Raw genomic sequence first — 25,853 nt, 5'->3', positions numbered from 1 at the left:
AAGGAAAAAATGTGGTAAAGGACGACCAGTTGGTACAAAAAGATTCAAGTCATCTTGTGAAGTTTCTAGAACTAAAACAAAAATGCAACGTTATTGCAAACAATGCGGGAAAGTTAGACATTACCAAAAAAATTGCAAGGTATATTTATGATTTTTTTTTTGTTTTCGTTCATTATCGTTATTCTTATATTGAGATTTTGCACTATATTAATGTTAACAGGAAAAAACAACCAAGTAACTTTTAATATTATGCTTTATTATTTGTTTAATGTAATGTTTCTCAATGTAACAATTAATATTTAATAAATATTTTAAATGCTAAATGCTTCAAATTGTTTGAAATAAATTTTACGAAAAGTCATGTGATATAAAATTTCACGTGATATTAGGTACTGGCGATATTTCGCCATTGCGATAAAAAACAAAATCCTAATATCTATTTGTTTTGTATTTTTATTTATATATTTACATATCATAAATTTATTAATCTTTCTCTAAAATCTTATAATTATTAGTTTTTTTAAGATTTTACTATAATTTTATTATAGTTTTAGTAAAGTTTTAGCAGTTTTAGCATTTATAATAAGTTTATCAGATTTTGCTTTTCAAAATTTTGCAAAGTTTAATTTTATTATTTTAGCATTTTACTAACTTACTAAAACTTTTTAGTTTTTTTAACAACCTTACTATATAATGTATGTAAATAAATGGACTTTATCATATAATCCAATATATAATTAATATTTATAAATATATATAATTCTTTAAATTATACTAATAATCTGGGTTTTGTGATCACCTGACATAGAAGATAGGTCCTTAGGGCTAAGATGACATATTACAAACGTAGTCTACCTACGGAGTTTAACAATTACTCAACAGTGCACACGTGAGGTACATCAGGAAATTTTTTAAGGAGCAGATCTGCGCAGATTTTCAGAAATTATTTCTGCGCAGATCTTCAATACTGCAAAAAAAAAATTTTTATGATTTCTACGCAGAACTTCAAGAAAATAAAGTTCTGCGACAATCTTCAAAAATTAAATCTGCGAATTAATTTAAAATAATTAGTAGTACAAATAATACTTCAATTTTATAATACTTCAATTTAACTAATATCAATTAATTTACTTAATTTATTTAATTTAGATATATTTACAAGTAATACTATTTATTAGTAAATAAAGCTAATTTATTCTTTTCTCTACTATATGTTGTTAATGGTTTGAATATTGTTCCAGTTGGTTTGATTCCAACAAATAACTATTTAAATTTGCATTTAAGAAGTGCTTAGGAACTTGTAGACCTACAAAAAGTAGAAAAGTAAAACCGTTCAGTTAGTTAGTAATGTTTCGTTAAGAAAAAAAACAAAATTTTAAAGAACTTTAAAGAATACCTTTAAAGTTCCCTTTAGATATCATCCAAGAAGTCACGGACCTACAAAAAGAAAATACGTTAATAAAATTTCATTAAAAAAACAAAATAATAATTGAAGTTTCAAAACTTACTATTCCAAAAGTTCTAACCGATACCTCTGAGAAGTCGCAGACCTATAAAAAAAGTTAGTAAAGTTTCATTAAAAAAAACAAAAAAATTAAAAAACTTCAAAAAATACCTTCGAAGTTCTCATCCAAGAAGTCTTCTCCTGCTCTTGCATCAGCTCCAGCTTCAGCTCCAGCTCCTGCTGAAGCACCAACTCCCACTGAAGCCTAGGCTCCCACTGAAAACTAGTACTGAATGATGATAAAAAATTGATTTCTGTAACCAGATCAAGCAGAAGATGAGGCTGTACTCAAACCTACAAAGAAGTTCTTATCCAAGAAGTCATGGACCTAAAAAAATGAAACGTTAATTAATAACTTTTTGTTAAATAAAAAAAAAATAAATTAAAAGAATTTCAAAAAATACCTTCGAAGTTCTGTCCAAAGAGCTTTCCAGGAACCCGTAAATTTACAATAATAAAAGAACAAAAACGTTAGCAAACGTTTCGTTAAAAAAAATTAAAAGAACTTCAAAGAATACCTTCGAAGTTCTTTCCAGAAACTTTTCTATAAAGCAGTGTTGACCAATTTTATAAATCCAGTTATTTTGACTGGAAGCTGCAAAACTACAAAAAGAAAGTCAAAATGTTAGTAAACATTTCATTGGAAAATAAAAAAAAAAGAAAAAATTTTGAAGTTTTACTTCAAAATTGTTAAATTGTTGGAGATTGGGGCTTATCTTTCGGTTTCCTGTACTTACAAAAGAAAATAAATAAAGTTAGCTAAGTGTTTTATTTTCATTTAAAGAAAATAATTTTGAAGGTTACCTTCAAAATTTTACTTTTGAAATTCCTTCCAGGAAAGCTGCGGACCTACAAAAAGAAAGAAACGAAAATGTTAACAAACATTTCGTTAAAAAAAAATAAAATAAAAAATTTGAAATTTACCTTCGAATTGGGATTCCAGTCAAATTTTCGTACCTAAAAAATAATAAATAAAATAAGAAACAATAAAAATAAAAAACAATAAAATTTCAGTTTTTTTTACCTTCGAAATGGAAATCTGGAAGATTAAGGCAGATATCCATCCACGATATGAATTGCAGATAAACGGATTGAAACACTAAGTCCAGGAACTGAAGAATTCAGAGAAAAAGAATGAAATTAGCAGAAGGAAAAAAGATAAAACGAAAAAGAGAAATAAAAATAAAAAAAAACTCACCTGTCATCTCCAAAGTTCAAACCCAAAGAACTTAAAAAAAATGAACGAGATTAGCAGAAGGAAATAAGATAAAATGAAAAAAATAAATAAAAATAAAAAAATACAACCCATCCGTTGTCTTCAAAGTCCAGGAATCAAAGAACCTAAAAAAAATAAACGAAATTAGAAGAATAAAGCAAGACAAATTGAAAAAGAAAGAATAAAAATTAAAAAAACCCCACCTGTTGTCTCCAAAGTCCGAGAACCAAAGAACTAAAGAAAAAAAATGAAATTAACAGAAGGAAACAAGACAAAATAATAAAAAGAAAATAAAAATAAAAAAAAACTCACCCTTCGTCTCCAAAGTTAAAAACTGAAGAACCTAAAGAAGAAGAAAAACGAAATTAGCAAAAACAATAAGAATGAAATAATAACAAAACAAAAGAAAAAGAATTAAAAAAAAGTCCCCTACCAGTTATCTCTAAAGTTCAGAACTAAAGGACCTAAAGAAAAAAAGGATTATCTCCAGAGTCCAGAACTAAAAGCTCGGATGATCTGGATAAGATGAAATCCTTCAATCCTTTTCATCTGATCCATTTACAAAAATTTTATCTGGATAACCATAAACACTACCAGGACCTAAAAAAGAAATGATGAACATTAGTAACGTTCATTATATAAAAAATTTAAAAATAAAAATTCAAAGGTTTTTACCTTCAAAATAAGAGTCCAGAGCTGTTATTCGGCATTCAGGACCTAAAAATTTGATAAAACGAACGTTAATAACGTTTGTTAAATAAATAATTGTTATTTTTTTAAAAAAAATAAATTAAAGATTCAGAAGTTAATACTTAATATACTTCTGAATTCCAAAATCATCGATAGGTTCCATCCGGAACCTATATAATATAAAAAAAAATTTTTTTTTTCCAACTAAAATCATCGATAGGTTCCATCCGGAACTTATATAATATAATAAAAAATATTTTTTTTTAAAAAAAATAAATTAAGATTCAAAGGTAAACATACCTCTGAATTCCAATATCTTTGATAGGTTTTATCCAGAACCTATATAATGTAAAAAAAAATTTATTTTTTTTTTAAAAAAAATTAATTAAGATTCGAAGGTAAGCATACCTCTGAATTCCAAAATCTTTGATAGGTTCCATCTGGAACCTATAATATATAAAAAAATTTTTTTTTCTCTAAAAAAAATTAAAGTTTCAGAGATGATATACCTCTGAATTAAAATTGACAACATATTATGTTCTTACAAACTGAACGTTACTTAACTGACATTCATCAAAGCAAATAAAAAAAAAGGAATAATTTAAGCGACTTCCTTTTTTAAGGGCTTCTGATTTTTCTGCATGTTGCAGAATGTTGCCTTAAAGACTCCGAACCTTGCAAATAAATTTTTTTTAAAAAAAAAATTCTCTGATAAGCTTCAAAGCTTAAAAAATAATAGAAATATTTTTTCTTTGGAATCTTTAACAGATTATTTCTTAAAAGTTGTTGTAGAAAAAATTATTTTATAAAGTTTTTTTAATAAAAAGGGTTGTAGAAAAAATTATTTCTCTATAAGTCTTGTAAAAATTTTTTCTTTAAAGAGTGTTGTAAAAAAAATTATTTAAAAAAGTTTAGGTATTAAATCAAGTTAGAGTTAATCAATTAAATCAAGTTAAAATTAATCAAACTGAAATTTAGTATAGAGTTAATTAAAATGATGAAATTGCAAATCGAACTGATATTTTAATGAAAAAAAAAGTAAAAATCTGCAAAATCGCAGACTTCTGCATAAATTCACATAAAAAAAAAAGCAGAAATCTGCAAAATCACAGACTTCCGCAGAAATGCATATATAAAAAATCAGAAATATGCAAAATTGCAGATTATTGCATAATTTTGTAAAAAATAAAAAGTGGAAATCTGCAAAATTGCAGACTTCCGCATAAAGTTACATAAAAAATGCAAAGATCTGCTAATTTTACAGATCTCTGCAGTTCTGCATCTTAAAAAATTTCCTGATATACTTTACGTATGATGAGTGGTTTGTAGTTTAATTATAATAAAGTAGTTTTTAGAATAATACTTTATATTTATATTCTTTTTATTTATCTACTTTAATAAAATTGCAAATGCATTGCGATTAAAAAAAAAAAATTATACTAATAATTCAATATATTATTTAACATAATAAAATTGAGGTTTACCAGAAGAAGGGAAAGGAATTTAATAAAAAAAAATGTTCATAATTATTGTTAATTTTAGCCTGAATTAAATATTATAATTTATTAATTAAATATTTAAAAAATTATGGTCTAATTAGGAAATTTCTTTTTGAAAAAATCCTTTAAAAATTAAAAAAAGGGAAAAATTATATTAAACAAAGTATTGAATTTGAATAGTCTTACTTTATTTTGAATAATAATTTTTAATATATTAAATATTTTATAATCTAATTATATTCCTTTATTATATTATTTTTATATATTTAACAAATGTTCTTAATTTACTATTCTTAAATCTATTATTTATATACAATAAATTACTGGATTCTATAAAATTTATTTAGTAATATATAGTAAATTGAATATTTTCATGTTGTTTAAAAGTTTATGAATTTTCAATAAATCTAGCCAATTTTTTTTTTATTTGATAGCCAACCATTTCTAGTTTTTATGTATTAAAACAAAAAAGTAAAATTTTTAAAGTGTAAAAAAATTCTCTTATTGCAAAGTATAAGTAATGATCTTTCTATATGTTTTTTCTCATTTTACATATAAAATTATCTTGTCTGTTACTTTATAAATAAATCATTTTCTGCATTCTTAAAATTGGATATTTCTGATCATATTTTTATAACTATAATCGATTGGCTTTCAAATAAAAAATTTTTTGACTGACTTTATTAAAAATTTATAAACTTTCATGCAACCTAAAAATCTTCAATTTTACTATATATTACTAAGTAAATTTTATAAAATCTGGTAATTTACTGTAGTTTAGTGTATATAATTCTGAAATTAAGTAATTTCTGAAAATAAGTAATCTTCCAATTATTATAGTTCTAAAAATAAGTAACTCACAAACTTTTATAATAAAAATAATAAATAATATAATAGCTAAAATCACTTAATACTTCAAAATAATAGACAGTATTATAAACATTAATTATATAAATTATTCCAATTTCTAATGGTACTATTATATCTTTCTTTTTTTGTGGTATATTTGTATAGTAAGTTTTAATTAAAACATGAAAAACAAAAATGCGTAATTAATTTATAAATTACAATATTTATATAGAGAATTTATTTAATTATTTTAATTATTGAAATGCATAGTTTTCTTCAGATTTTTCAGATTTCTATTCTAACTTAAAATTAAATAACTTTATAATAAAAAAAGGTTGTAACTATATAATATTCCAAAATAAACTTATTGGTTCAATTATATTCTCAATTCTAAACTTTTTATCATATTCTTCATATTATCTTAAACTACTCTTTATTCTGATTATTATTTCTTTTCATACTATTTCATTATAAGAGAATGTTATATTTTTAACTATCATTTCTATTTTCTTATCATATTTTCCATTATTTATTATTGCATTTTTATCTTTATTACTATGCTATTTTTCCACAAATCTGTCTTTTCCATTGCTTCATAATATTTCTTGATTAATACACTTTTACATATATAATTACCATTTAGAAATGTAACTAATTTGTTAATATATTGCATATAAGATATCTGAATTTCATATTTTATATAAACTCATATATATTTTACAGTATAATTTTAATTTATATAATAATTTTATATAAAGCTTCTAATAAGATTAAATGTATAAAATTTTTATTAAAACATTAAGTCTGGATTTGAGTTATTTATGTATTTTTTGAAGTTTTATTCCAGAAGGTTTGGTTTCAGTATAAAGTAAATTTCCACATAATATATGGTGACAAAAATAAAAACATATAATCATTTTGCACCAGCAAAATTGTTCATAACTACCTAACTATATTAAAGTGTACTATTTGAATACTATACACAATTTACAATGCTAAATTTTAAATCATATGATAATTCAGTTATATAAAGTACATTCGGATGCATCTAATTATATAAATTCGTTATATTCTGCATGATTAATCAGATCGGTTCTGTAATATTCAAATTAATGCTTTTAAATGGTAGTTTATAAAGAAATAATATTTCTGGATTTGAAAAATATTTACCAAAGGTATTATTAAAGTAAAATGAGTTAGCTAATAATTTACTTTAAATCCTTGTAAAACCCACACAGGATTTGCAGGCATTACGCATCAAGACTAAAAAAGCTAATCCCTATAATTTCGGGTGTAATTAAAGTATCATAAAGTTTATTTCAACACGTACAAATACTATTTTACATAATTTAATTTTTTCTTTTAGCTACTTTATCACTACAAAAATGTTTAAAAAGACCAACAAATCAACGGATAGTGAAGCCCCTTTCTTTTTAACTCTTGATGGAAAACGAGTATCAACATCACCTACATCATCTGAAGATATTACCTTTCCGTTAAACAGTGGGGACGCTCATATAAGTGAAAATGCAGATCCAAAAGCTATTGGAACAAGACTAAAAAAACAACTTGAAGTCATTTCAGGTAATATCGCATTTATTTACTATTAGATTCAGGTGAAATATTAATAATTATTATTTATAGCATTGGTAAAGGACGTACATGAAAAAATAAACAAAAATCCTTTAGATACTAAATTTATTCAGGATTCTCTAAAAGAGATTCTTCGTAGTGTCGAACAATTTATGAATCTACAAAAAGTGGCGCAGAATTTCGAATTATCGGATGAGATAGACGAAATAGGTATAAAAAAAATAACGTTACTTAGGAAATCAGTGGAATATTAGGAATATTGTAATTATTTTTATTTTTAGGCGTTGGATTATGGAACTCATCGATTGCGTTGAAAACAATAAGTGATTCACGTGGGACTGACGAATTAATACCATTATGTAATTATTTTACATTGTACCCAATTAAATGATTCATTTGTTAAAACAGTTAAGCTTAATTGAACCAATCTTCACAAGTTCGGCAAGTTGGATTTGCTATGATCCGAGCGGGAGTAAGCGAAGATCCAGAAAAAAAATGTTTGTTAATATTTGATAATTTCATGCATAAAAAAAAAATTTTTAGGACAAAAGATTTATAATTATTCTATAAGCCACAGTAAAATTGCTTGCTTTGGCAAGTAAAGTAGGCAAAGCTTGGTTAGGTATATAATATAATTTTGTAAGTAATTTTCATGTACAATAGTTAATAATTATTGAATTTTCGTTACATAAAATAACAGACTGTGGAAGAAGTGACCAGGCTGATGATGTTTTGCGCTCCGCCAATGAGGTTTTATGTTTAGTTTATAAAATAATTTCAATAATTAAAATTTGTTGATACAAATACATTGAATTACATAGATTGAAGATTCTGTATTATCTTTACAAGATGGAACCGCAAAAGAACAACATTCAAAAGCGGCTGCGTTGTTAGTATACTACGCATATCGTGCCGAAGCGGTTTGTATTTTTCGATTTACTTTGTTCAATATTTTATGCTATACTCAATTTACAATTTACGAACAGGCGTGGAAATTGGCAAATGTTCACGTTGCTAATTTAATGTTTCAGCATGCAACAGGTAACAAAATATTATTCGTATTTTAATTATCATCTCAATAAACTAATTATTTTCTCCTTAACTCCTTTATAAGATAAAAATTACTTAGAATATGTAACTACTAAAGAGGTAATTGGTAATTGGTAATTGCGCTTCTAAATTTTTTCTAAAAAACTTTCATTTAGATTGACATTTTGTGCCAAGTATGTTTTACGGTTGGTAATCAAGCGTCACGTGAAGGAAAAACGAATGATGCAATAAAATGGCTAAGAAAATGCCATGAACTGTTAACTGATGGAACGCCAGTGTCAAATTCTGAAAGAACTAAATTACTTGTATGTATAGAAATAATTTTTAGATTGTTCTATCCTTTATTCTAATATCTTTTTTATTTAGACCAATACCCTAAATATTCTTGGTAAAAGAGTAATAACTCTAATAAATTAAATATACGCAATCGATTCATTTGTATTTCATTTATTTCGTAACAGCGAATTGCTACTTAAAGAACATCGTGTATGATGAATCAAATTTAGACTTGGCTGAAAATGCAGTAAATCTTTGTTTAGAGGTATAATTATTGATTAAAATTATCGTATAATATTATTTTTATTTTACGAGTGTCATTTATAGGAAAATCCCGGTAATGCCTTGGCAACCTTGTTGAAACTCAAGATAATGAAACAAAAGAATTTCATCCCAATCCAATTCGAAGGAGGTTTGTTCGTTAAAGTACATTTTTACCTTATTAATTATTTCTAATAAATGATATTTACTTTTTTAAATAGTATACTTTCCATTTATTAGAAATAGTCAAGTAACCAAAGAAAATTTAAAAATGTGAGTTAATATCTAATTTTGTAATCAATATTACTTTTTTAAATACAATCTAACATTATAAAATTTAGCTTGTTGAATATCACACATTTTATCAGTGAAATCAAGTAAGCTAGTAAAATTATTTGTAAAATCTATCTTTATTTTCTCTAAACAATCGAATATTTTCATTATATAAAGTGTAATGACGGCATTAAGAGGAATAGATATTCTTATTGAAGAAAAACTTGCTGATATGCGAAATGTCTCATACATCGAGAAAGCTATAATAAGTAAATTCCATATGCTTGAAAGTGGTAATTCAATAAATTTGGAGATTAATGATATTATCTGTAGTATTGAAGTGACACTAGGATGTACGTATATTAATATTACTTGAAAAGACTTTGTTATAAAATCTTCATTCTACCTTCATATCTACAGTTGAACAAAGGCACGGTATCGTTATTAGTCATAGGACAAGAATTGCATGTCAACTAGTAAGAATTTTGTAATTATTCCTTCTAGACGCAATAAATTAATTAATTTCATATTAAACAGATTCTTTGGCAAAATGGGGATCGTAATTACTCAGTAAGATTTTTTTAATTTATTTGAACTTTTAATTAAACTTCAAAGTACTTTATTAGTGAATTTGATTATTTATAGAATCAAGATTACGAACGCGCTAAAAAATGGTATTTGATGGCATATAAATGGTTATCCTCAACGAAAAACCGTAATGCCGCAATTTTACAAAGGTATCATTCTCTCAATTTATTGGTTTATTCTTAATCATATAATTACTAAATTCTTAATAATTACAGAAAAATAGCATTATGCTGCCTGGAAGATGATGCCTTATCAGATGCAATTGAAGCAGTTCATAAGGCACAGTTGCACGAAGATAATTCCTCCGCAAATTTTTACATACTTTACCATATCGCTATGGAAAAACGACAAAATGATCAAGGTTGACAAAATTTTCTTTTTTAATTAATTTAATTAATTTAGTGTTAATATACATTTTTCCTAAATGGAATATTTAGCAATTCGATATTTGAGTAATATGTGTAATGGAAATGGATTTAACGGAAACATGCTTGCCATGGCAGCCCATGAAGCGTATAAAAAAGGAAATAAGGAAATTTTAATTGAAACATTGCAAGAAATTTTGAAAAAGCATAAAAATGGTGAAGACATAGCGAATATTAATATTTCCGTATTAATTAGGTGAGTTAAGATTTACTAGTATATGTATATGTAAAATTCATCTCAAATTATTCATTTACTTGTTAGATGTTTGATTCGAATGACTCATAATTCTTTGTCAAGTAATGCAGAAAAGTGAGTTTACTCAAATATTTTCTTTTAGTGAAAAACAAGTAAAACTAAAATATAAAATTTCAGGAATTCGCTGAAAGAATGTATTTGTAATTACTTTGAAATCGGTAATATTTATCTACCTAATAATTATTTTATTTTTTTGTAATTACTGAATTTTGGACTATGTTTAAATAATATAGCATCCACTCTTAATGATACAACGATTAAAGATGTAAATGAAACCGGAATATTTCAGTCAAAGAAAGCACCGTTAAATGACTTTGAATGGTTTTTCAAAACAGGTTAAATTTGACAAACTAAATTTATAAAATTTTGTCAAAGTAAATATTAAAATTATTTCTTGTAGCATGGAATATTGCATTAGGATTCTGTCACCAATCAGATAATGGTAGTGATTTATATGCTGTCAGATTAATTGAGATCTCACATAAGGTATACACGTATTTCTATTATAATATTTAGAAGTTTTGCTAACTTAAAGTTCTTTATCAGTTTCTAAATGAATACCCCGAAGAAACTATAGAACACATAACCCGAAAAAAACTTTGTATATTCTTTTCTCTATGTGGTAAAATATTTTTTTCTCGACAAGAAAAATCAATATCTAAAAAGGTTGATACAATTATCGATTGCTATTTTTCTTACATTTTAAAATACAACTAAATTAAATCATTACATAATTAAACAGAAAGAAATTTTAGAACAAGTTTTAGATAAAGTCGAACAATACAAGAAAATAAAAGTATCGAGCAAGCGGAAATTTGAAAATATTGAAAATGACGGTCAATCTTCACAAAAGGATCTAATGTTAGTATTATTATTCGAATACGAAGCAAAAGTAAAATTGGGTCTTTGGGATAAATTACAGAGTGTGATTAATGTAAGTTAAGTCCTTCTTTTCTGTTTATTTTTAATAAAAATTATCGATTAACCCTATCGTAATAAAGACTACAGAGGCATTTGATTTTGAGATACCATCAAAAATATTCGAGCGGATGGTAGAATTGTTAATCAACGAGAGTGACTGTCCGAGTACAAGTAACATAATAATTTTAATAACAGATTGATTAATTGCTTCGAAGAGTAATAATTTAACATTAACTTTCTTTTCACTTACAGTTATAATTTCGACCTTACAGGTGATTATATTTTTTATATTTTTTAAAAGTGAACTAAGATGATCATATACTAAAGCAAATTATGTTAGATTCTTTTAAATTCTATAATGAAACATAAACAAGCTGATATTGAACAGTTTTCAAGATGGTTTCGAATGTTGATTATAACCGCAATGTTAAAAAACAAACAATCAGCTGCCCAGTACTACGTTCAAGTGCTCGATATACTAAATCAAGAATGTACCAAGGTACTAATTAAGATAATTTATTTGAAATTATATTAACTTCTTTTTAATCCGTATAGGGAAAATATCCACCAGATGAGATTCAATGGTTAATGGTCAATGCATGGAATTGTGGAATAGATTATTATTCGTAGGTGCTATACTAAGTTAAATTTTGTAATTTTTAATAAATTATATGGAATTGAAAAATGTCTTAAGCAGCGCTAATGATTTCGTGCAAGCAAAGAAATGGTGCGAGACAGCAATTAATTTTTGTCAATATATTAACAATGGAATGCTATACAAAGAAGAGGTAATAGTACTTTCGTTTTATATTTTTGTATTTTATTTTATTTTCGATTATCAAACATTGAAATATTATAATATACGTTAAAAGATGAGAAAATCTTATAATGAAATAATAAAGAATTACGATGCCAGTATTGTTGAAGTATAAACGAAAATAGTACAATAAAATATTATTGTTTTCATCTATTGGCAAAAATTATAATATCAGACCAAATTTAAAGTTAATAAAACAAACCTATAAAAATTGAATATTTATGATTTCCATGATATTTACAGAAGTTTAGTTTATTCATAAGTATATAATTATTTGTATAATGTAATACATTTAAAAATCTCCACTTTTCTTTTAAAATACAACAAATGCAAAATCTTGTTTTTAAATTATGTAATATGATTATTATTTATATTGGTAGTATGACAATTAAATCTGGTAAATCTTTTTTTTTTGTTGTCTGCAGCACATTTAATGATTTATTAAGATAAAATAAAGAAAAGTACATATAAATATACTAATAAGAACTTTTTTTTTTATTAATTTATTGTAGATGTGATCTTGTCTTAATATAACTACACTTACTATACTATAAGAACTATAATCCTATTCTAATAATTTAATAATCACTAAACTGTCTACTCATCATCTTAAGACTAAGACCCTATATATGCACTGTCAGTTGGAAATCCTGGCTAAAGGAGTAAGCTTTGTTTGAAACAAATCTTTCATAAAGAGAAACATCATAAAGTTTAACTAAATGGAGTCTTGGTATTTACTAAATAGAGTATTTAATAAGTATTAAAAGTTTACATTTATTAAATAATAAAAAAATAAATACTTAAATATTGCAATATTTTATTATTTATTATGATAAGTATTTAATTTATTAAGTATTTTTTTAATACTTTAAATTAACATTTATAAGCATTTTTTCAATACATCTTGTATTTAATAAATGCTATTTATGAATATTTAATAAATGCTTTGATAAATATTATAATTAACTCCTCCTTCCAATCTACATCTGTAATTATTTTAAAAACTTACTATAATTGCAAAATAAAATCCAGAACCAAAAAAAAGAAAATAAGAGGAGTTTAATAACAAATTCTGGGTAAAATAATTATAAAAAAAAAAGTGGTTAATAATAATCAAGTATAAAGTAACTACTATATGAAACTTAGTTATACTGTAATATAAAAATTGCCATAATGCTATAATTATTTAATATTAGAAATACAAAAATTGCATAAAGTCAGTAAGTAAATATTTTTTTCTGATTATGTCATAGATGATTTCTAATCCATAAATTTATAATACTGGTTTGATAATTTGTTAAATATTTAAATTGTAAAATCCAAATTTTGTAATGCCATAATTTCAATTTGGCAATTCTGATGGTACTTATAGTTCTATTTACTTTGCCTATAAGTTTACCTAGTCCTCCCATTAGTTAGCAAGTCTTTTTAGTGATGATCTAATTTCACTAAAATACTAGTTAGCTTGTTAGTACTATTAATGCCTTTTTATTTGTTATTGAGTTTGTTCTTTCTAAAAAACTTTTTCTCATACTTCTTATTATTGAATTATTTTTCTATAAAGTTATATGATCTATATCTTAGTTCTGCTTCTGAATGTGACTATTTTTTGGTGATCAATTGCAACTTTTCAATAAATTTAAAAAGAAGTACTATCGTTCAAAATTCAAATAATCATTAAGCCGAATGTGTAGTTCAAGGTCGTTGCCGAAACCTAAGTAAGAAAGAAGATGGCGTTTCGCTGAAAAGCGAAATTCTGCCGAAACTATATTAAAGTTATATTAAAAAACTGGCGAAACTTTAGAGAAAGACGAAACTGCCGAAACTTATTATAAATGCTGAAACTGCTGAAATTCTGCCAAAACTATAATAAATCTATAGTAAAATTTTCGACGAAACTAATCGTAGGATTTTGAAGAGATGCAGACGCAACCTTCAGTTCTACTATATGCTTTTACCGTAACCCAAAATATTTTTCATACAATTCAAAGATAATGTATAGTAAAATGCATTTTTAGCAATAACTCACATCGCTGGATGCGTCATCACCTACGCTTCTCCACTTCGGCCATGTGCTTGCAGTACTTACATTTCTCTTTTCTAGCTTACGAACCAATTTCAATACTCCATATCTGTTCCACTATCACCAAAAAGACAGTACAGAATAATGGAACTAAAGGACAGATGGTCACAACACTTCAGCAAGTACCATCCCTAAGACACTTACCCTGATCTCTCAAATAAGTCCATCTATGCTAAAGCTGATTATTTCCTAATTCCGAAAATAATTTCAGCCAGAATTTTGTTTCCAAAACTAATTCCAAAATCCCGAAATTCTTCCGAAATCCCAAAATCTTTCCGAAACTCCTGAAATTGTCTGAAACTTCTGATTGGCCTATTATAAAATCACATGACTTTATAAATTTGCTAAAATTTTATCTGTATTCTAACTGGCTTTGTAGCGATCTTCCGACACATGGTCGTCGGGCTGGATGTGGAGGTGCGACCACCCACCTCCAGGTCTACGACCCGTCGCTAAGCATCCTCCTTCCTCCACGGGGGATCAGAATCCCCTATATCTGTCACCATCTGTCAATAACATCAGTCATATAACAATATACTAAAAAAGGATAAAATAAGGGAAAAGAGGGAAAATACGATAATCGATGGGGAATATGAGGATATGACGGATATGACAGATGTTTCAGAAAAATCGGGAAGATGTATCCCGTTAAAAAGTTTTGATTTTACCCCCTGCATCTGTCATTCGTCATAGGCTCGTCATACGATCAGGATTCCGTCTAATAATCTGTCGGAAGAGCAGATAGCAAACCAGATAAGTTACGAGGTAAGCCCCCGAAGGTCTATAAAGCCAGTAAGACCAACCCCGTCCCGCCCCCATCAGAAAAAATAAGTAATTGAACAATGAGTATTGAGAATAGAACATATCCAGATAAGTTTAAGAACAGTACTAATCCGTCTTCCTCTTTTTTGCCTCCTTAAGTGCATTTATCAATACACTGTTTACACGCGTCATCAGAATCTAAGATTTTCTGTCCAAGTTTTTTGCATTGCCGATTGTAAGCCGTCTGCGTCTCTTAGCAGCAGTTTCTTTCTTTTTCTCCTTAGTCTTCTTCTTGATCACCCAGTCTATTCCAGTAAAAGTATTCTTATGCATACCACAAATTGTGCAGTCACCATGCAGCCGGTAACGCCCATTTGTAGTCATATCTTGTATTTCACTAGCCGTCTCAGTTTCCTTCTTGCACTTTAGGCAGTAAAAACGTGTCATTTTAAGATTTGAAGTCTAAAACCATTCCTTTAATTTGTCGTAATATGTCGCATTTAGAGAATTATTACAAATACTACAATCTCTCCGGAGTACCAGCACGAATTCTAAAAGGTGAGGAGCACTACAACCTATACAAAAGCCCCTAAAGGAGAAGTCATCAGAGCGTCCACGAGTAGTTGTATAGAAACCAAATGCGACACATCAGGCAGATCTCGCAGAGATGCCAGTCGACCCCAAAGGATTCCACTTATTTCCTGTAGCGGTAGAAGTCGCGGGTAAACGAGTCACGCAGCTCTTTAAAGGATAAAACCGCAAATAGGCTTCTCAATGGATTTGTTAAAATCTACAGAAGAAATCGTATCAAGCCACCAACACATCGAATAGAGACAGACTCCGGATCAGAATTCACCAATGATCAGTACGTGATTTTTTCCCGAACAGCCTGTGATGATGAGGTTCCGGAGAGCAGGAAGTATAAACAGCAATCTTATGCTGAAAGAGCCTATCCAAGCCATCCAAGAACCCCTTCTTAAACGAATGGTAGCACAGGAGTTGAAAACCGGGGTGACATCCGTGGAATGGTCAGAAGATTTCCATAATATAGTGAGTAAAGTAAATGAACTCTGGCGAGAAATCCCCAGACATTCCGACAGGGGTCACCCAGTGTCAAAAAAGATGGAACTTCTCTCGAAGGAACGTGTGTCCGAGTAAAGTTAGATGAACCTATCTCAGTACTCGGTAATAAACTTCACTGAAAATTCCGTACAGGAGACGTAAGATGGAACCCAAACATTCGTGTAATCAAAAAATGATACTCTCACCCGAACAGCCTCCTACATATCTCCTAATGGACCACATGGTCGATTAGGCGTATCCAGACGTGCATATACCCGAAAGGAATTGCAAGTAGTTCCTATTAATGAAAAGCCTCCACCTGACTCGCGATAAGAGGACAACCCTGAAAGATTTGTTCCTGAGCAGATACTTCGGCATCGCATTAGAAAAGGTCAAGACCAGGTTTATTTAAGCTAGCGCTATCCAGACACGAGGCTACTTGGGAACCTGCTGACCGGTTGAAGGAGGATGTCCCTGACTTAATTCGCAAATTTTGGGAATAAAAAAAAATAGAAGAATTAAAGGATCTTATTTTTTATCCCCTCGATTAGCATCAGGAACTATCGGGATAAAAACATTCTTCCCATCACAGGTAAAGGCTATATGTTCACATGATTCATGGACATCATAATTGTAACGTTTCAGACACGTTCGGCTTAACCCAATCTCCCTATGCTTGTATTTATCTAAAACTGCAAGATCCTCAGTGATAGCATAATCAGGGGTAAGTTTGATTGACACTCCCTTTACCATGCCAAATGTCCTACCTGTTCCCGAAGCACCAGATATGTTGTATGTAATACTCTTGTCGATATCCAACCCTAATTCCTCAGCAGCTTCTCTCTGAATAAAAGACGCATTAGCACAAGTGTGCTGCTAAACACTGAATTGCTATTCCATTAACCTCCCCATCCAGTGCTAAAAGATCTTTAGTATTCTCTAAACGAGCTATGTCAATATCCATATGGATCATCTACCCGATATCCTCTTCTTGTTCCTCCTCAACTAGGTCCTTCGGAATCTCTGCGACTTTTCTAGCAGACAATAACTCCTCCCGAAGCTAATCTCACGAGTAATTTCCTAAAGTCTGCAGTACCTTAACAGGCTTAATAAGTCATTCTTAGTAACAGCTTTTGCAGGTGTAGACTTACTACCAGTAACTTTCACAGGAATCTTAACAGGGGTTGCTTTGCCTTTCAATGGCACACTAGAAGAGCTAACTGCGTCTTATTTAGGGGACGACTTAAGAAGTTTTGAGATACTCGAACCTACTTTTTTTTTGACCCAACACGAACCATATAGACATCACCATCTTTTTCTCTCAATTCTACCTTTTCAACAAAACTCGCAGTATCAATGTCCATAGCATCATCATTAAGATCGAGGTTTCTCATTGCTCGGGCCAAATCCAGATCATCACGTTTATCTTTAGCCTTCTGAAGTTGTTTTGTAAGTATTTTAGACGTTCCACGTTTATATCCCATAATAAGATCAATAGCATTTCGATGATCATCCAAAGTCCACTCAGGAAGCATCAGCATCATCACCAACATCATCGATCTACATAACCATCATCCCAATCAGGGATCCCGAGGATCCCGAACAACACGTCTCTGTGGTTTTAGTCGAACAGGTTTAATCTCGTCTATGCATACCAAGGTGGATTACGAACTGGCCGAGCCTGTAATTGTTTAAATTGCACCTGAAAATTCTTGGTAAGTTCCTCAGCTTGAGCCTTAAGTAACTCTTGTAATTGTTCTTGAAGAATAACCCCAGCATGACTTTGATGTCAAGTACGACAGGTTCCTGTTTTCCTAATCGGAGGTTGAGCTTACATCACCGTAATCTGCTTGAAGTCGTCGATTTCTATCTTCATAACCCCAAGCGCATTTCAGCCCTTCTCCGTTCTAAATTTCTCAGATGTTTAACCAAGTCATCAGGATTAAGATTACTAAACCTTTCTGCTTCAAAAATATTATCAGCCGAAAGACCCTAAAGAACTGGTCGATAATTAGATCATCAGTTAGTTTTAGTAATTTTCCAGCCCTCTTTACAGTTCTATAAAATGCATCGACTGGCTCATTTTCCTGATAAAGCACTGTTAAAACGGATACGTTTCTTTTCATCTAAAATAGTTGGAAATTGTGTTCTAAGCCAATAAAGCGCCTGGTTAGGTTTAATACCTGGAAAAACTATAGAACGATTATTATTAGCAGCAACCAGCATCTGCAGTAGCTGGAGGAGCTCTAGTCGACGAGACCTAGCTTTCTTCCCAAGCTTTATCTCCACCTATTAAATCATGGGTAGGAATAAATGCTGCTCTAATAGTTACTAATGCATTAGCTGCATCTGTAGCATAAACACGCGCTTCAGACCCATTTACATAGTACTGCATTTGGCTTTCCTGCACCTTCTGGTATTACTAATGCTACAAAAGCAGCTAAATTAGCTCCACCTCTTGAAGTGATACCAGAAAGTTTCCAATTTTTTCCTGTAATTTCTCGATCAAACCATTCAGCCGCTTCACCAGCCATGCAGCTTCTAAGTATACCCATAGCTCTTTTCCAAGACTCTGGTGGCCCTCCAGCAGCGTATGGGGGTTAAGATTAATAGTATCAAGATAACCCATATAAAGCCTAACAAATGTATCAATATCATCAGTAGCTTTACCCCTCAAAATTGGCAATCCTATCGCAAAGTGTAGCCATATCGTCTCTAGTGGATTGTTTAAAAGAAGTGGAGGAGGTTCAATTGTCTAATTCAAAACCATTGTACCTGAATTCTAAGAGCAGCTATCTGTTGGAAAAGTCTATTTCTAAGTCTCCCTAATGTCTGAATCCCAAAACGCACCCTATTATTAGCATGTGCTAGCTGTGCATTAACCTGTCCAAGTTGCGCATTAACCAATACAAGTTGTCCTCCAGTCCGAGTAGCCTCGGCCGCCAATGATTTAAAAGGATATTACCGACGATTCACAGCATTTTGAGCCTCCATTACGATCCCTTACTGCTAGTATAATCTGCTTGTAATATATTACGTTCATGTCGTGCCTGATTACGTTCACCTATAGCCCGTTGACGGAGCTCTACCATAGTATCATAATCTCTTTGCAGGTTATGGTTTTCTTATGAAATTATCATTGGCAGCACGTATAATAACTAGTTGACATTCTAAATTAGTAAACGTTTCATCAAATGCATTTATCTTACCTTGTGCAAAAACTAACAAATCTTTTGTAATACCAAGTTCTTCATGTTTTGCTTTACAGCGATACATTAATATATTAATAATATGTTTGATTTGATTATTTGCCTCCTGTATCTCTGAATCAACAGTTAAACGACTGGTAGTCAATAAATTTGCATGAGCTTTAGTATTCTAACTAATTCATCATCGTCTTTTTCATGATTGCCCAAGTGTGCAGGAGGCGGTCCAGTAGTTCGAAGGAAAGATAAACTGGAATTGGTGTTGATGTCGACATAGTATTTAAACTAAGTTAGAATAAAATTCAAATGGATCTTTATGTATACAATTTGGATGAAAGACACGACCGACTCAAGACAAGGCAATGAGTTTGCTCCATCATGGCCCTTTCGATTAGCCGTAGCAGGTAGCTCAGACTCAGGTAAGACAACCTATGATCATTAATTTGTTAATGGGTGACAAGAAAGCAAAGCAGATGTGGTAATCGGTATGTACTGCGTGATGCGCACTTTTTAGCTTGGCAGATATCTTGACGAGCCGAAGTGGGCAGTTGTACATGATTTTTTCGAAGAGGAGAAGATCCCATTCACTGCAGTAAGATCCAGCAGATTCTCCATACGACTCTTCGACTCTACTCCAAGCTACGTTGAGGAATCGAGATCGATGGACTGCACCTAAAAAATCCAGGATCTCATCACGGTTACTTTACACATGACGCACACAAAAATATTTCATGTATTTATGTAGCCTAAAGATTCTTTGCCATTCCTAAGGCTATTCGAGAAAATGTTAACTACATCTCACCGCATGGAGGTCATGGGAGCCTTACAGATACTACGAGAATCATCCGCCTATATACGTAAGAATCAGAGTCATTAGTACCAGTAATTGATGATCTTACTCGCAACGTGAATTTGTATTGCTTGATCTTGGGGACGGCCTCCAAAAGGATCCAAATCGTCCATTCAAGAAGATGGCGAGTCTCAGTTCGATCACAGAGCAATCTCGTTCAATCCTAGTTCGATCTCAGTTCAATCTCAGTTTGATCCAAGTTTGAATCCAGTTCGATCTGGCTCGAACCCTGTTCAATCACAGTTCGATCCAAGCTTTAGTCATGGTCAGAAAGCTGTATTTCCAGCAAAAAAGGTGGACACTTGATTGAATTTGCTCGGGTATTTCCATCCCCTAAAGAACGTCAACATTTACTTGTACCTGCGTCTTAGCCAAGAATGCAGATACCTGGATTAAATATGTCTTTCGGAAGCTTATGAATTCTCCCAGAAGATTCTAGGAGCTGACTTTCAGGATTTCTTAGCAAAAGTACAGGGTAGGACTGCAAAGACTGAAACTCTGAAAACTGAGAATGTGAAGGAGTTATTCTCCCGATATGAAGCCCTGAAGTCTAGTCGCCCTCTGGATAATAAACAAATAATAGAAGGTATTGAAGTCCTTCTACAGATCTTTTCTAAGAGCCACATGGACCGTCGAGCATTACAAGTAGGGATTAATAGTATCTTGTGAGAATATCAAGTAATTCGTCTGCAGAAGCTCTAAGAATCATAGCACTTTTTTTACGGCCTTCAAAGTCAATCCTAACATCTTACCTTCAACCCTATTGCTCCTAAAGCACGAAGCAAAGTTCTTAGTCATTGGATTACTTATATGATTTACATAGTTCTCATAGAATGTAGGAAAGCTCGTCAATACCATCTGGATATGTATCCCTTAAAAATTGATATAAAGCAATTTCTCCATCACAATCCTATGGCTATAAGCTGTTCGAGTAGCCTACTTCCTAATATCTTCATACGGCTCTCCATCCATAATATTCATATCCAGTCTTTGTGTAAACAATCGTGTAAAGTCCACATTACTTCCCCCGACGAATGATCTGAACTAACTTATCCCTAGCAAGTACCAAGGCTTGTAGAGGGTCATTCTCATCACTAATCTTCTTTATAATCTGTCTGTATAATACACTGGATAATCCTCTATATGCTGTTTTTGGAGTGATTACTCCACAGTTTTGGCACTGGTTTATTACGATTGATGTTGACATGGCTATCTTTTTTTATGTAAAAAAGAATTATTCAAAATTAAGTAACTATTCGGAGCAGTCCTTGCACAACTTGTCCGTTAAGTCACTTGGGCTTACAGGCATGAGACATTCCCTACACAACTCAATATTAAGCTCTGCAAGTCTCGGGGTATGGTCCTCCAAAGTTCGTGGACGACCGGAAGGACCAGAGGAAGGTGTCCCGTTAGTCGTATCTTGCTGTAAGATAAAATCATCATATTCATCTTGGTCAGCCTGAATAGCGGCCCTGATTTGTTGTATATCATTGAAAGTTAACCGCTGCCCATCAAGATTTTCCTCATTATAGCGTGTTTCATTGATGATTTCCTCTATAAGCGCCTCTTCTTCATAATGGACGAGGTAGTAATCCTCAACTACCTCATAGTCGCTCTCAATCAGTCTATGATATGTTCTAGACCACGTCGAGCATGTGTCCTGTATCTGTATTTAAATATACAGGTTGCTCTTCAGGTGGAGGTGCAGTTTGTCTACGGACAAGCCTTCCATCAATATAATCATGGGATTCCATAACTATTCGATTAAAGGTATCTCCACCGATAATAATTGGACGTCCAGTTATAGGGTTAGCTATATAAGGGTAAGACATGTCTTTTTTCTGTACGTGTCTACATACCTAATAGTTTTCTTCAATTTACAATAACCAAGTGACACAGTCATCAGTCCTTATTAAAAAATGCAAGGATACCTGATGATAAGGTTACATGGTCATCAATCCTTGTCGAAAAAATTCAAGGATACCGATGATAAAGTTACGTGGTCATCAATCCTTGTCGAAAAAATGCAAGGATACCTGATGATAAGGTTACGTAGGTCATCAGTCCTTGTCAAGAAATATGAGGATACCCGATAAATAAGCTACTCCTGTTGAAGTCCATTCGTTCCACTCCCAGTTCAGTCCTCGCGGGTCGCCTCCCCATCTTTGTTCACTTGCATACTCATGGTTTATGGCTTTCTCTTGGGGTGTCCACGACCATCCCATTCCTAAGCATTTTCTCCATAATATAAAGCTGATCCTCGGTGAGGCGGTCTATCCATCTTTTATAGAAGTCGTTTACATCTTCAAATGATATCCAGTCAATATTCTCTTTTTCAAACGGCTTTAAGAGCTTGGATCGCCCAATTGTAGTAGCGTAATTTTTCCATCTCTTATATGCTTCTTGACGAACCTCCTGCCACCACACACTATCTACTTTACTCGCTGCAATAAGGTCAGTATCTGGGATCTTTGCAACAATGCGTTCGACTATTTCTACTGGTAATCGGTCCAACATGATGTTATGTTACTTATACTATAGCCATCTTCAATTACTGTATGCCCATTACAAATGGATAAAAAATATAAACTAAATTCGTACAAAAGCCGGTTCTGGGTCAGGCTTAGTGACAGATGCAGAAAATTCTGCAGGAGACTCGGGTTGTTGTTCAGGAGCCGGTTCTGGGTCAGGCTTAGTGACAGATGCAGAAAATTCTGCGGGAGACTCGGGTTGTTGTTCAGGAGCTGGGTTCGCAGTTGTAAAATCTGAGTCAGATAGCAAGTCATCTAAAACGTCGTAGTCATCATCAGCTTTAAATGCAGGTTCTTCAGCAGGCGGCTCATTTTCGATCAGGTTCCTCATCGGATAGATAACAGTCAGAAGCTATCTATAGGTTCATCGTATCTGATTCTATAGGAGCTGGAGATTCCTCAGGAATAGGATCCTCATTGATGACAGGTGCGGGTTTTACTTCATGCAACGAGCAATGGGCAATGACTGGTGGTGGAGTCTTTTTGGTCTCTTCAGTGGGCCTTCTACCGACGGGGAGCGGGTTTTTCTCGGCAGGTTTCTCAACAACTAACTCCACTTTCTATCTACTTGCGACTTACTAGCTGGATTATATATATTTGCCAAGAACTTCTCCAAGGCATTTGGATCGATGCGGGCTTCTCGGGAGTTTCTATATCTATTCCTTCATATTGATTTCATCTGTTTCATGGATCATTTTTGCCAGTATTTCTTGTAAAGATCCATACTTGGATATGCTATATCTTTCGGGTTAACTTTTTATTTATATAAGTCCGATTACTATTTATACTTCAACCTCATTTGATAGGATTCTAGAAGCGTTTATCTTTGATAATGGTGAGATGAGTGATTTCGCAGTATGAAGTATATACCCTATAAAATTCTTGAACAGGTAGGTCGGTTATATGATTTTTACTATGAGGTAAGTGTCCTTTATGAATTGAAATAGGGGTGGAAGAGTCGATATGATGTGATCCTGCTTAGATGTTGTCATAGGTGGTGGATTCCATTGAAGTCTGGGTAAGCGTCGCAATGGCTCAACCAAGTAGCGATAATGCTCGCTGGTGCGGTATTTCATAGCGTCACTAAGTTTCTTAAAGTAGTTGATCTCCTTCATGGGATGGTGACGCATCCAAGAACACTGTGCGCCTATCGTCATTCTCCACTTCCGAGAGCATTTTCATTAGTGAAAGTACAATGGTGGATATAAAGTTTTTGTAATGTGTTGGCGTCTTGTATTTTTCATGGATTTCCATTATATCGCCTGTTACCTTATCTTGACGATCGATATAGATTATTCCACTGGCTTTTTTCTGTAGGCATTTCCTCGAGGAGGAGAAGAACCTTACCCTGTAATTGCCCTATTGAAACTTCCAAGAATCGTTTGAGGATCGCTGGTGCTTATAAACAAGTTGAGTACCAAAACACCTTACGTTGAATGAAATCTGTTATAATACTGCTTTTAGCCCCAATGTCCGGATTTCAGGTAGAGAATCGAATACATTTTCCTTCCAGCTGCCACACCGGCCAACCACTTTATGATATCTTCAGTAAGATTCCAATCGCCTGAACAGCCAGATATCCTGAATGTGGGAGAAGATAAATTTAACCGCGAAGTGGGTTGTAGATTCAAAAGTGGATATCGGACGCAGGATATGGAGGAATCCTGGAAAGATATTGAGATAAAGTTGGCCACCTAGTTTAAAGATACGGGATTTTTGAGGGTCGCAGGTAGCTACGCATACATCTTATATTCGATCATAAACCATTTGTTGATATTAAATTCAACCTTTTGTGAAGAATATGTTCAGATTGTGTGTAAAAGACTTTGGTAATTGGACGGATAAGTTTATTAATATTTTTATCAGGGGATGTGCTCGAGGTTTTTGATTTCTGATCGCCACATGAAGCTCATGTGGGTTGGAGCGAGGATAAAGTAACTGCAAAGATAACCTTTAGCTTGATTGAGATCCCTCATATTCTTTGCAGCGTTAATGAGCCGTTTAAGCCATCGTACTAAAAGCCCTTCTTGTTGTTCGCTTGCTAGGGATAACTTGAGCGAGTGCTAGTTTGGGCAGTCGTTTTTGTTCTATCAAATCGAGTACTAATTTATAGTTACCTAATCTTCAATTGCCGAATATTTTTCCAAAGATCTGCACTGCCTACCCAATTTACCCTCCTGTAGTCCTATGGTCCTGCGATTCTGCGGTCCTCTGGTTATATCTGGTTATCTTAGGGGCGGGGTAAAAAAAAAACTATAAACCACGAACCTTTACGACTGCTCTAAATCCCCTTCCCCATTTTTCAAACTACATATATCTGAAATCCAAACTGCTCAGAGCTCCTTTTACTATAGTTAGTTTTTTTCTAGTGTCCGTTAACTTTCTTTACAAGCCTTTTGATACGCCTTCCATTCAAGTTCGCGGAGGATACCCTCCTCCTCCAATGATTAGCCAAGCATCATTTGCTTTTTCCTTCTTTTCTACTGCCCTGTCGTATGCCTCCCTCGGCTTTTTATGCCGCTTCCATACTCGTTCAGCTTCAGCTCTCCAGATTGGGCTGACTTCAAAAGATGTGGCCCCAAAGTTGCTCATGGAATGCGTTGCCTTGGGATATGGCTTACAAGTTCGGGGATTACTGATACTGCGTGCGGGGTATACATGTTATCTGTCCTTATATGTTACTTATGGTATACCCATTGTTCAATTACTTATTTTTTCTGGACGGGGGGGACGGGACGGGGTTGGTCTTACTGGCTTTATTATCCGGCAGCCGCTACCTGCTAACTTATCTGGTTTGCTATCTCACCTGCTTAACAGATTATTAGACGGAATCCTGATCGTATGACAGAACTATGACAGAATGACAGATCTGGGGGTAAAATCAAAACTTTTTTCTGGGGATACCCTCTCCCGATTTTTCTGAAACATCTGTCATATCCGTCATATCTGTCATATTCCTCTGATTCTATCGTATTTTCTCTCTTTTCCTTATTTTATCCTTTTTTAAGTATATTGTTATATGACTGATGTTATTGACAGATGGTGACAGATATAGGGGATTCCGATGCAGTACGTAGGGGGAAGGAGCTCTGACGGCCAGGTCGTATCCGAGAGGCTGGGCGTCTTGCACCTCCCACATCC

The 25,853-nt window shown here is 31.9% G+C and overlaps 5 protein-coding genes across 5 annotated transcripts; 1 reads left to right on the top strand and 4 right to left on the bottom strand.

Moving 5' to 3' along the window:
• Window positions 1-1,410: 1,410 nt before the first annotated feature.
• OCT59_006618 (uncharacterized protein) lies at window positions 1,411-3,560 on the bottom strand (the record flags this gene model as incomplete). Its single annotated transcript, XM_066141382.1, has 13 exons — window positions 1,411-1,437; window positions 1,509-1,534; window positions 1,616-1,709; window positions 1,803-1,832; window positions 2,023-2,107; window positions 2,429-2,461; window positions 2,703-2,732; window positions 2,807-2,845; window positions 2,924-2,954; window positions 3,033-3,063; window positions 3,283-3,320; window positions 3,396-3,437; window positions 3,542-3,560. The coding sequence occupies 13 exons, from the start codon at window positions 3,558-3,560 to the stop codon at window positions 1,411-1,413; spliced, it is 525 nt and encodes a 174-aa protein (XP_065998172.1).
• A 3,583-nt stretch (window positions 3,561-7,143) lies between these two features.
• OCT59_006617 (uncharacterized protein) lies at window positions 7,144-12,333 on the top strand (the record flags this gene model as incomplete). The annotated part of the gene is made up of 33 exons (XM_066141381.1): window positions 7,144-7,342; window positions 7,403-7,561; window positions 7,633-7,710; window positions 7,789-7,848; window positions 7,923-7,973; window positions 8,052-8,101; window positions 8,173-8,271; window positions 8,338-8,392; window positions 8,466-8,500; window positions 8,557-8,706; window positions 8,768-8,789; window positions 8,863-8,942; window positions 9,005-9,089; window positions 9,160-9,211; window positions 9,280-9,315; window positions 9,389-9,564; window positions 9,632-9,687; window positions 9,749-9,781; window positions 9,857-9,948; window positions 10,015-10,160; window positions 10,237-10,420; window positions 10,487-10,534; window positions 10,598-10,638; window positions 10,714-10,815; window positions 10,881-10,966; window positions 11,027-11,146; window positions 11,223-11,414; window positions 11,482-11,572; window positions 11,654-11,673; window positions 11,742-11,900; window positions 11,957-12,027; window positions 12,099-12,189; window positions 12,274-12,333. The coding sequence occupies 33 exons, from the start codon at window positions 7,144-7,146 to the stop codon at window positions 12,331-12,333; spliced, it is 2,979 nt and encodes a 992-aa protein (XP_065998171.1).
• Window positions 12,334-22,362: 10,029 nt separating this feature from the next.
• OCT59_006616 (uncharacterized protein) lies at window positions 22,363-22,698 on the bottom strand (the record flags this gene model as incomplete). Its single annotated transcript, XM_066141380.1, has 1 exon — window positions 22,363-22,698. The coding sequence occupies one exon, from the start codon at window positions 22,696-22,698 to the stop codon at window positions 22,363-22,365; it is 336 nt and encodes a 111-aa protein (XP_065998170.1).
• Window positions 22,699-22,770: 72 nt separating this feature from the next.
• Window positions 22,771-23,043, bottom strand: OCT59_006615 (uncharacterized protein; the record flags this gene model as incomplete). The annotated part of the gene is made up of 1 exon (XM_066141378.1): window positions 22,771-23,043. One exon carries the CDS (start codon window positions 23,041-23,043, stop codon window positions 22,771-22,773), a length of 273 nt encoding a protein of 90 aa, XP_065998169.1.
• Window positions 23,044-23,068: 25 nt separating this feature from the next.
• Window positions 23,069-23,788, bottom strand: OCT59_006614 (uncharacterized protein; the record flags this gene model as incomplete). The annotated part of the gene is made up of 2 exons (XM_066141377.1): window positions 23,069-23,272; window positions 23,627-23,788. 2 exons carry the CDS (start codon window positions 23,786-23,788, stop codon window positions 23,069-23,071), a joined length of 366 nt encoding a protein of 121 aa, XP_065998168.1.
• Window positions 23,789-25,853: the final 2,065 nt, after the last annotated feature.

The sequence above is a fragment of the Rhizophagus irregularis genome, chromosome 14 (genome assembly GCF_026210795.1).
Source record: "Rhizophagus irregularis chromosome 14, complete sequence".
In the NCBI taxonomy this organism is placed as follows: Eukaryota; Fungi; Glomeromycota; class Glomeromycetes; order Glomerales; family Glomeraceae; genus Rhizophagus; species Rhizophagus irregularis.
The sequence above is the reverse complement of the archived record's forward strand: the minus strand, read 5'-3'. Positions and strand labels throughout refer to the sequence as shown.